Source organism: Ruditapes philippinarum, unplaced genomic scaffold, assembly GCF_026571515.1.
Source record: "Ruditapes philippinarum isolate M1 unplaced genomic scaffold, ASM2657151v2 ctg5292_1_1_1_1, whole genome shotgun sequence".
In the NCBI taxonomy this organism is placed as follows: Eukaryota; Metazoa; Mollusca; class Bivalvia; order Venerida; family Veneridae; genus Ruditapes; species Ruditapes philippinarum.
In genome coordinates this window covers 607-13,624 of record NW_026851604.1, presented here as the reverse complement: position 1 = coordinate 13,624, position 13,018 = coordinate 607, and the positions used below count along the sequence as shown (strand labels likewise).

At 32.2% G+C, this 13,018-nt stretch overlaps 1 protein-coding gene across 1 annotated transcript; it reads right to left on the bottom strand.

Moving 5' to 3' along the window:
- Positions 1–464: 464 nt before the first annotated feature.
- On the bottom strand, positions 465–2,579 carry LOC132758567 (uncharacterized). The gene has a single exon (XM_060750283.1). It carries the CDS (start codon positions 1,533–1,535, stop codon positions 648–650), a length of 888 nt encoding a protein of 295 aa, XP_060606266.1. The 5' UTR covers positions 1,536–2,579; the 3' UTR covers positions 465–647.
- Between the last annotated feature and the right edge of the window lie 10,439 nt (positions 2,580–13,018).

Here is a 13,018-nt window from a genome sequence, read left to right as displayed (position 1 = left end):
AAATGGGGATTACCACGTAGGACTGTGAGAAAACTAAATAAATAAGTTGATAGCCACTTGTGGATAATGAGTTAAAAGTACAGATACCAGGGACATTAGTTAGATCATTTTTTGTCGGTATAAAATTAAAAGATATTAAAAAAACTAATTTTCAATGAACTTTTACATTTAAGTGAATTGACGCTTAGTAGTTGTAAAATTAACAGCTGCTTCATCAAACCATTTGGTAAAATTTCTAAACATCAAATTACACGAATTAACCTATTGATTTTACATAGATATGATCAAATGTAATTTCCTCTATATAAATCAATATTATACGATAAAAAAAACAAGCAGTGACAGATATCTTATTTTTTTTCACTGGAAAAGTGTATTTTACCCTCATAACGTCTCACGGCCAATATATTGGTATTTGGATATTTTTTTACCAATTTATAAGTTATAAATCATAAATACCAACCTTGAAATTCAACATTTTATTAAACGTATCAAATTTTTTGGTTAAAGTCGTTTCAATTAAAAATAGGAGTTTTACATTTGATTTACAAGTCACGATGTTCTGAAAACATAATTATTGTTTAAGGAATGCATATTTCTGCAGAATTTATTGCTTTAAAAAATAAAATAATCCACAATCACAATTATTACGAATTTGAATTTTCGTCTGGCTCCGTTATTTCTGTAAGCCACTTCCGTATCCGGCCGTCACGAAGCGTTGCACTTCCGGTTACAAGCGTTACCAGATTTCGATCAGTTTGACCATCTGAATTAGCACCGTCTTCATTATATCCTGTTCTCCTGGCTAACGATTCATCTATATCACAGCTAGGTTCTAGATTTTGCTGAAAATTGTCGTCTGTTGTAGAATCACTTCCAAAATCAAAAGAAACAAAGTTTTCCAAATCCTCCTGTTGCATATTACCTAACGATTTTGAATTCCGTCGAACTGATGACGTGTAATTCATGATGTCTTCATCTTTTTCCGGTGTGGAATAAAATCGTTTCAAAACACTATGCTTCTGCATGGATCCATCCATGACAGGGTAATTGTGACAGGAGTATTCGGAATTCGAATCATTTGAAATAAGACCTACACTTCGGGCGGTATATTCACTGTTTAAAGACACCGTGCTTCCAACACGGCTTCCTGGGTCAAGGCAGTTCAGGTTACATGCATTAAGTGAATCTAAACATATTCCAGATTGTTTCATAGGAGGCTCCTCGGGACTTTTAGCTGAACGACGTGTCATTCTAGGTGAGCAATACAAGCCAATTGCATTCACATTTATTTGAGTTTTGTCGTGCAAATCGTCTGACACCGAACTTGAAAAATGTGTCATTCCTTCAGCTTTTCCCGCCATTTCATATTCAACGTCTGCTACAGTAGTATCTAAGTCTCCTGCCGACCGTGAATGAGATAATCCTATATGTTCCGGTTTGTCGGAATTATTTAAAACTATTGTCGGCACCGGCATGCAAACGGAACGTATTTCTCGTCTGTCAGCACGTGACTTACTCTCTCGTCGTTCCATCTTGTAAAAAAAGCAAAGTTCGACCTTAAAACAAATAAAAGTCAAAGAAGTAACCTCACAAAGATTCCTTATTCATTATTTATTTATTAATGAAGTTAACTTAATTCCATGTTCGTTGTACGTCCAAAATCCCCCGACACGATAAATGCCTAACTTAAACTATATCACCAAACGATTGAATTGATTTGAAGTACAGAGAACATTGCTTTATCACTTAACTTTGTCATACAATATTGGACTCTTTCTTTTCTTCTCGTTAGTGATCAATAATTCCTTTGATAAACCGCATCCAAGTCAGTCAACATCATATCTTTTGAGCAAATTGTTTAATGAAAGCCTCAATCGAAGTTCTTTTCTCTTTGCGATTAATCAGTCGGTCTATAATATCGACCTTGTACAAAGGCACCCGCTGTGTTCTAATACGGTATTTGTTATCCGTATTTGTTATACGTCATTTATCACATTTCATTCAGATATTTAAAAAAAAATCAGAAAATATATCACATATTTTTTTCAACACGATAATGAATAATGAATAGTGTTTTTCTTATCTCTGAACATTCAATCTGTAGTTAAGTACGATAAAACTCTTGTGTCACGTGACCTATCGGAAACATATCAATTTCCTTTTAAACGCAAAACCACTTAAACCAGCCAATACTTAAAACAGAGAGCACATGTTTCACACAAGAGATATGTAGCTTTTTTCCGTGTAACACTTAATCAATTTAGATGAAACAGTTCACTGTATAGACACCTATATCCAGATATCTTCTATAAAAATCCTTTTGGACAGATATGCCATATAATCCGTGATTTTCTGCAAAAACAGAAAGATGAGCAATGTTTACACGCTACTTGGCCGATAAATCAATCCATTGGAAAAATGTCTGCCGTCTTTGCTAATAGCACTGCTAGGCATCGTCCCATTGGAGCTAGTATACTGAATACATAATCCCGGGGAAAAATGATGCCTCGTCGCTGAACGTTTTGAGCGGATGTTTGTATCGACTTTAGAAAACAATTTTGCGATTCAGTATGCGTTGGAAGCGAGTTTCGCCGGAGCGTTATTTCTACGAGACATGACAAATAATATAATGTACTGCCACTTGCAATACCGTACATTGATGACAAGATATAAATATGTTGTAGAGAGTAAATATTTCTCAGCAACTGAAATAATTTTGCCCAAATACACTCTAATGCAAGTGTGTGTAATAATGGATAGGGGTTACACTTCAGTGTTATAATATTTTTCTGGTCCTTCGAGATCATTGATTCCAGCACTTTACGTGTTGAAAATTGAGATCCGCGAAATAATGAAAATAAAATGCCTACAAATATAAGTCTTGTTAAGCAAAGGTCGGGGTCACACTGATAAAATCGCAGCGCTCATGACAAATAAAGAATAATTCATTCAAACCAAGACGTATTATAACATATTTAATCGCGTACCAATGGAATAGTGGCCTAAGTAAAAGAAAGTACAATGTAATAGCGTAAGTATCGCTTACATGATATCCCATAGTATACGGACACATGACAGGTCGAATGGAAACTGTACATTAATTTAACACATAACAGCATAATGGTGAAATACATAAAACAAAATGCATAAGAGTATTGAATTTTTATGCCTTCTAAAGCATAAATACATAATATACATAATACAATTGGATATAAAGAATTTGAAGATTGAACTCCTTTTGCTTCATCGTCGTTAATGCAAACATGGCCATTATTTCTGTTAAAGTCTTAATTCCTTTATTTAAATTGCTTATTTCTATTACGGCGCCATGAAATCTTTATGTTAATGTACCTTACTGGGTCTTTTCGCGAAGCGCACTTCAGATTTATTTTAAACATTGTACATTTACATACCTATTTAAAGTGGCATTATGCCCATTTAAGTGTATTTGTTGAAAGCCTTTTATTATATTTTGCCATATTTGTTTCCAATTTCATATTCTACTTTTTTAAAAATATTCAATACTAGAAATGCACAAGTCATACGGAAATTTCTATAAAATATCTTTCAGAATGTATCGGTAACGCTGCCTTGATAAAAAGAGTGAGACAGTATTTTTTATATTTTAGGCACTTTTAATGTTATCACATTAAAATAGTCAATCTTTACGTGAAACATAATTATACATGTATCTCATACCCCTGTAATTGACAACGAAAAAATTCAACATTTGTACGTCACTTTATGCTTTAAGGTAGATACACTGTCAAATAGTTTGTAAACGCCTTACAATGAGGATAGTAATCTACTTGATATAACTTATGTCAATTTTACGCGACAAAAAGTACGTATTAACCTAAAACTTGAACCAGTCTTGTTTTTTCCTATATGACAAACTATAAACGTTTTCATAATTAGCGCGATAATCATCTTATACATTCTTAAGTTTTAGAGTTTAAACACACAGAAGGAAAAAACAATATATGTCTGAGGTATATTGTGTCTTTAATATAGAAACTTTATTAACAGCGTTCGAACAAAGGCGGGGCCTGCGGCAACTGATATCAAATCAATAACTAGAATTACTGGGCAGCATCTAAGGCAAGGACATTGAAATGCATCTAAAAAGAAACAAAAAAAAACCATAAAAGTATGATGCACATTTGAAGTCTGTCAAGTGTTTCAATGAGTTGGTTTATAATGGATTGCTTGTTATACAACAAATAAGTACGTTTATAGTTTTAAGTATCAGAGAAGAAATCACATAATAATTATATATGGATATGGACATAGATATGGCGATTGTGAGATACATGATCAAATATAACATCCATTTTCAAAATCTTAAAAGAGTTGCTGTTTACATAATATGAGCCGCGTCACGACAAAACCAACATAATGGGTTTGCGACCAGCATGGATCCAGACCAGCCTGCGCATCTGCGCAGTCTGATCAGGATCCATGCTGTTCGCTTACAAACTTTATAACAAGTAGAGAAACTGAAAGCGAACAGCATGGATCCTGATCAGACTGCGCGGATGCTATGTTGGTTTTGTCGTGACACGGCTCATATAATGTTTTCATGAGGGAAGTCTGCATGCAAACAAAATGGAAAACAAAATGATGCTTAAAGCAAAACAATCCTTATTGCAAAACAATGCATTTTAGTGTTTTTGTAATGCACTTAGTAATTTATTATTTATCTTACCTTGCAGTGTTTTGACTAATAGCCAAGTCAGTGAAATGACTTTCACGCTTTTACAAAGGCACTAGAGAAAATAAAATCACGTAAATATTAATTAGTTTAGGAGATAGTGAGTGCGGGATGGTTATTTTTTATGATAGCCCTGTTTAACAACTAATCAAATGATTGTAGGTAAGACTTTCCTCATCCGTACCACAGCTTTTTCTTAAAGAATTCATATAAAAGTTTGCACAAATTAGGACGGTTCGGCAAGTGATCAGTGAAAACAAACATGCTTCACGGAGGAACACTAAATTAATATTTTATAAAAAAACACACACACACACAAAACACATAGGTGAGTAACAGAAAAAATATCATTCTAAGGAAATTACTGTTACCCGACGGGTTAGCCGAGGTAAATAGTATGTTTACGACGGATGGTATGTTTGCTGTTACTAAAATTTTGTTACTTATATTATTACCACGAACAAATACTTCAATGGGACACTGTTTCTATATGTTTTTATTTTTCAGATTTTTGTGACTGTGAAAAAGTATTATTACCCCTCATTTTTTTCGTAATGCTAATTTCCCATAGGCCTCTGGGAGTTATTTTTACTGTTAATGCAAGTGTACCACGTGACTAAGAATTTTGTAATATTACATAGGTAACAGTATTTTTTAACAGTATAAATCTGGTCACGTGGTCTATTTCCTAAATAAAATGAAATTAAATAGCCGCCATTTTTTTCTCGATTCATTCTTATTTTCGACGTTAAACCCAGATAGGACATCAATTTCTTCTCTGGAGTAACTATGACACTCATAAAATTTAGTTGTTCGCACCCTGGTGTGCTTTTCGCATATAAAATATCTTTTTGTTGAATAGTCAAAAAGTGAAGTACGGAAGTAATTGCAATGTAAATAATTATGTGTCAAACTGGAACATGCAGACGATTTAAGCATGCAACAAAAGATTATATATGTGAAACGTTACAGATATGGTGGACAGACAAAGGATATCATCGTTATTTTGTCAAAAACAATGCTAAGAATATTCTGGAAACAGAAGGATCAGATTTCACAGATGATGAGATCATAGCCGCTTAAATGGGTTAGTGTTTTGTTTTCTAAATAAAACCTAGCTTATAATATGTTTATGATTTGTAGATATCATCACTTGCTTAAAAGAAAAAGAAAACTTCTCAAGTAGGCCTAAAGTACACTTAAAACTTAAAAGGTAAGTACAGTTTAGTTATTGTTACTCTTGGTTTATTTTTGTTACAGTTAGATTCAGTTGACAATTTCAGATCATCACAGTATTTTTGTTCGGGGTAATAAAATAAATAACACATGGGTTGGTGAGTAACAGTAAAAATATCATCCCTCGTAAAACGGCTACGCCTCGGGTAACAGTATTTTCCTCGGGATGATATTTTTACTGGTACCCGCAAACCCATGTGTTATTTATATATTATTACCCCTCACTTTTTTCGTAATGTTAATTTCCCATAGGCCTCTGGGAGTTATTCTTACTGGTAATAGGAGTGTACCACGTGACTACGAATTTTGTACTGTTACATAGGTAACAGTATTTTTTAACAGTATAAAATCTGGTCACGTGGTCTATTTTCTAAATAAAATGAAATAAAATGTCCGCCATTTTTTTCTCGATTCATTCTTATTTTCGACGATAGGGCATCGCCGAAGTAACTATTACTCTGATAAAATTTAGTTCTTTGCACCCTAGAGTCCCTTTAGCGTATAAAATATCTTTTTGTTGAATAGTCAACAGGAAACATCCGTTTTCAACGGAAGTAACTGTAATGTAAATAATTTTGTCAAACTGTAACATGCAGACAATTAAAGCATGCAAGAAAGGATAATTTAACAATTTTAACCAGTGAAACGTTACAGATAGAGTTGGTGGCCAGACATCTGTAGGATATCATCGTTATTTTCTAAATGCACTTTGTCAAAAAACATGCGAAGAATATTCTGGATGCAGAAGGATCAGATTTCACAGATCATAACCTTATAAATGGGTTAGTGTTTTGTTTTCTGAATAAAACACAGCTTATTTTATGTTTATGACTGGTAGATATCATCACTTGCCAAAGGAATAAAAGAAAAACAGGTTCTCAAGTAGGCCTACAGTGCACTTAAAACTTGCAAGGTAAGAACAGTTTAGTTATTGCTTCTCTTGGCTTATTTTTGTTACAGTTAGATTTAGTTGACAAATTCAGATCATCACAGTATTTGTTCGGGGTAATAAAATAAATAACACATGGGTTTGTGGGTAACAGTAAAAATATCATCCCTCGTATAAATACTGTTACAGTATAACACTATAACAGTATTTTCCTCGGGATGATATTTTTACTGTTACCCACAAACCCATGTGTTATTTATATATTGTTACCTATGTAACAGTAAATAATTTTAGTCACATGGTACATTTGAATTAACAGTATGAATAATTCCCATTGCCCTAAGGGGAAATTAATATTATAAAATAGTGATGGGTAATAAAAAACAAGTAAAATCATTTTGAACAAATGCAGTAATATCTAAATTCATTATCTATTGCTTGATCGATAGCTTGCATCATTATAAATAATAAATGTTACAAATATAATAAAATAATTATGTTTCTCGCAGTGATTTAAATAATTGAACCACACAGTTAGTGCGCTACATTGTACGAATAGTCTCGGATGCCGTAATATGCTTAAAGAAATTGCATAGTACGCTGAAGAAATTCTCTACTTTTGTAAATAGATCTTCCAATATCCCATTAAGCTTATTGGTGCGCCGGGAACACATTGATTTGTCTTTGAAGGCTGATTAAAAAAAAACTTAAAACACAGTAAGAACTTTGTATTTTGAACAAAGATCTTAGTGAACGGTACTCAGTCGGAGAAAATTTGTTTTAAGTACCACTTCGTAGGCAACATTAACAGTATGAAATCCCTATTGAGCGTAGTTTACAATAAAAACAACTCAGCAGTAAAAGGTGCTATGTGAGAAAATTGTACTCTTTGAGTTCGACTCAGTGAGCAGTGAGCAGATATGCACTCAATGATTGAAACTCACTATGAGAAGTAGTCAATTAGCGATACCACCGGCAATACTTTTGTCATATATATACATTTTTACTTTGGGCAATAATGCTTGCGAATTTTTGCTCACTTTTAGATCTTCTCACTGTATTTTGGCATCGCGGGGCGCAAGACGGAATCACGAAAATAAGAACAAAGTAATCGCGTTGTCGAAATTTTGTTTTAACCCCTTGCGAAAATACGACAAAGAATAATGCACCCAAATCCTCTTTTTCTTCCGTAAGACATCGCTCGTATTACCTATTTCACCTTTCAAGTACATTTTTTATCGTTTGCGAGGATGGTTTTAGCCAGTCACGTCTGGATTTGAAAATATTACTATTACTGTGCTCCAGTAAATGCTCATGATAGATCGTCATCAATATTTTAAGTGCTATTTATTAAAATAAACTACCCAGTTGCAATGGAGGTCAGGCGTAGGCATATACACAGCAGTGAATGTTAGAGACAAGAACGCAAGATAAGATACATATTATATTGAGTGAGTTATTACAAATTCAAATACCTATCTTTTACTTCCACCAACTTTCACTTATGTTTCACTAAACTTTCTATTCCCCCGATTCTTGTCATATCCTCTATCAAGTTTTCGTTCGAATTTGGTTGTTGTATCTGCCAGTGAAGTAAGACCATGTTTCCATTTGACTGTCATTCATGTAGACTTATTTTGTCAAAACAAAGAAGGATAGAAATGCAGATTTTAATCTCAGAGATAAACTTAAGTAAACTAATGCATGTCTGTCCTGTATTGCTTATTAATAACAAATGATAATCATATTTAGATAAGAGTTCGCAAATTTTGAGAATACCTTCTTTAATAATCCATACTATTTTCAAGCACTTTTATAAAGCATAACAATATCATTTCTGGAGGAAGTGTGAAAATAGTTATTTGCTGCCAGGATAGAATAAACAAATCTAAAACATTGACATACTTCATTGCTTTACTACAGGAAACGCTCATAAACGGGTAACACGTTTATTTTCGGTGTGATATTTAAAATGCTAGTTTTATGATAGAAAATATTCACTAAATTATCTTTATGTATTCAAAACATGAACAGACATACTATTTGGTCTTTAATCTTAATATTTTATAGAGAATAAAAAATACCAATGGCTGCTTAAATTAACATTAAACCCCCATATACCAAATAAATGAAGTATTATTTTAAAAAAAAAAGAGAAGTAGCAGTTCATAACAAACATTCATTATATTTTGTTTTAATATTCCAGTACAAGGTATTTGTTTCATATAGATTTGTAAGTTGATATAAAACCAATTCCAGATATCAAAGGGGATATAAAATTAGACAAAAATTATGCATTGTTTCACTCACGGGATTTCCGACCTTTAGGACTACCGTCGATGATAGTTCGTTGAACTTAAGGGAACATAGCAATATCGGTATCAGTATTAACAAGAGATTGCAAATAACAAGTCGCCTACGCAACATAATAAAAATCGAACAAATACGATGAGGATAGGGTAAATATTCAATAAAACTCGGAGTCGAATAGATTGTACAAACAACGCTAACGGATAGTCAAAACGCATTTAAGAATAGTGCTAATACGTGTGTTAAATCTCAAATAATTACTAATGCGTTTAAATATAAGATATAATATCATTTTTTCAGGCAAACATTCAACATAAAACAATTAATATTACCTACGGATGTCTTTATCGTTTATCTTTAATATTATGTGCAGCACCTGCAGTATTTCGTGCCGTGTCTGCGGTATTTTTTGTATGGCATCTGCAAAAACTCTCATCTTTGTCGTTTTAACTTGTACCATTTATTGGGTTTTTGTTTCCCGTCTTTTAAAAAAAATATTTCTTTGTTACTCGTTGGCATATTAATATTAAGTGTATTCACGACTTGTCTTTTGTCTCTTTCATATAATTCATATATATATACTTCTGACCAACCAAAATATTTCGTTATGGCTCTTAAGATAAGGCAATACTTTTAATATTTTCCGCAGCTCTTTCAAAATCTCTTACTTGCTATTTATTGATAAGGTGTACAAAAGCCTCAACATGCACGCGTAGTACCATTATTACGTTTTCTCTCCAATACAGGTATTTTCGATCACTTTTATAGATACAATGTATTGCAATTTTATATCTAGGAAACTTTGCAAATCGTTATTGCTTGCCTGACAATATAAACAAGAATTATAAGGATGGATTGGTTCGGAAAGCTAACAAAATCTTTATAAAATGTTTATCAAACACTTAAAGTGTGTGATACATGATAATAAAATGGCTATTTATCCGATAAAGTTGCCATAGCTAGTAAATATGTAAAGTGAGTCAATGCAAAGATTTTCTTTAAGGGATCTTTTATTTCATACAATTGTGTTGTTGAAGACTGTATACTGCTTAAAGTGCATGCTTCAAGATGAGCAAAAAAGGGTAAAGAATCAAACAATTCTATTTTAAGAAAGAAGTTCTCAGAATTTTAGATTTACAATGTAAAATTATTCATAACTCAAGTAAAGTTGTACATGTTATATGCATTTGATGGTTCATTTTGCAGCATTTCATCGCCATATTTCTACTGTGTTACTTTCATAGAAAGGGCTATTATTGAATATTTTGACCTTTATATGGTAATTAACATGGATTGAAAGTGCCGTTTGCAATGTGTACATAATTTTTTTTGTTCACTTAACAATATTTAACTTTTAAATGCAGTCTGATGTCGCAGCGTATCTGGTTAAACGCAATGAAAAATTCATTTCCTCTTGTCGGAATACGTGCCAACAATATTGATTAAAATGTCATTTAAAGTCGGCGACAGATCAAACATATGTAAGTTATAAATAAACTTGTGAATTTAACAGCACGCGCTGAGTTGATTAAGGTAATTATTTAGTACCGTTTGCAACGTTATTACACAGGAGTCTAGACTACTATTACATATTCTGAATGACACAAATCATTAATAGTCCGTGACGGCAATTTATTAAGATTAAATATAATATGATATAATTATTACAATATTATTTCATCATTAATAATTCAAACTCCATTCATCTTAATTGCAAGGCATTACTTTAATGTCATATGCAAGTATGTAATTGGCAGTGCATCAAATTGCATACGTAATGAGCAGCGTAAGTTATCGCAGAGTAAGGGATACTTTAGAATTTTATCATTACTAAACCCTTTAGTGAAATCAATATATGATTGGACATGGGTTTTTTATAATTGAAATCGACAATCACCAAAGTAGTGTATGCAGAATAGTTTTTTATTCTGTGGGACGGACATTCCACTGTTGAGACCACTTTACAAACTGATCACCTAACAAATATGATTTGACATTGCAAGACCGGTATTAAGCAAAGCATTAAAGACGCCGCAGTTTTTTGTTGTTTTTTTTTTCTTTTCTTTTTTTTAAAAAATTCAAAGAAAATAATTCCTTTACATTCTATCAGCATCGGTAAAGATTAACCATTATTTAAATTGTACATTTCATACTGAATAAACTCAATGAAACTTGTATTTTGCACTTCTTGAATGTTTTAAACAATATTGATAACATATTTTGAATTTCATTATTAATTTATAGGCAATGCGAATACAATGCCCTTATATCAATAGACTGAACAAGGTACAATAATAAAATTTGCTGCTCACAAAACGATTACACGACACAATGGCACACACGTCAATAGCATACTAATATGCCGCAGTGTTTCCAAGCTACGTCAGTAATAGAAATTGTGTTTATAAAGCCATAGATATATCTAAGTATAAATCGCATAAGCTCTAATTACAGAACCTATTTAAATATTTCAATACTCAATCTACAAAGATGTCTTGAATATATGAATACACAATGAAGATTTTAGCCGCGTCATGACAAAACCAACATAGTGTGTTTGCGACCAGCATGGACACAGACCAGCCTGCGCATCCGCGCAGTCTGATCAGGATCCATGCTATTCGCTATCAGTTTCTCTACTTGTTATAGGGTTTGTAAGCGAACAGCACGGATCCTGATCAGACTGCACGGATGCTTTAGCATAGTACACAAACAAACAGAAGACAATTGAATGAAGGTGAAAACCAACTGGCACAAATTGACATATACCATTTTAGAAATTGTTTCATTTTCATAACAATATGATGTGTATTTTCTTTCTCAACTCAAAAGTATTTATTTTCTTTTTAATGACCATTTAACTCACTCCCGATATCCAGAAAGTAATCCTGTAGAGAAGAGATTGCTCATAGATAGTAACGCAAAATGCGACTGTTTTGATATCAATCATATTCGTAATTGGATAAAAGCTGTTTTGATACCGTAAATAATCCGATATTGATGTCAAGACGTTGGAAAGATATAACTGTGAGAATATGCTATTCACCTGTCTTATATGTCTACATAAATTTGAGTCCAGAGTCAATGTTATAATACTTTTCCCCCGAGTATAAATTCAGTATGACCTGAATTATGCACAGAATATATATTGACCAATGAAAATCCTGATATTTGAGATAGAACTAAGAAAAAGTTTTATAAACTCGAGGCCAGTGATTGAAGTGTTTAACACTGAATAATGGTTAAATTGATAATACTAGAGTTGATCTGAGAAGCCAATTCCACTGATTCTTTAATTTTACCAAGTTTTTAGGACAGTTAATAGTGAATACAATCAAGTCCGTTCATAAAAATGTCCAAAGCTTGCTAGCAATAGTTTGCAAACAAAAATAAAAAAGAAAGGGATTTTACAGTTGGAGATGGTTAACAACACATGAGAATATGTATACTCTAATCAAAGACTTAAATTATTTTTCTCCTTTTCTTCAGTAATAATATTTTAACGTTTTTTAATATATTTAACGGTTTTTGTGGTTTTTAATGGTTCTAGTCCCATGATTATTATTATTATTATTATTATTATTACTATTATTATATACCAAACTTCTTAAGCACTTTTTTCATGCACATTGACACGTTCAAAAGTACTGTACAATATAACCAAATAAATGATACAATATTTAAAAGAAAAAATAAATTAAAACATCAATAATGCTCAAGTCACAAATTCAAATCAAATGTAGTTTAAAAAAAGTTAAAAAGACCCATAATAACTTAATAAATTGTATATATTTTTATTTTATTTGTAATGAAAAAAATACAACATGAAAAATACAAAAAAAACATCTGGTTTGTACGAAATACTG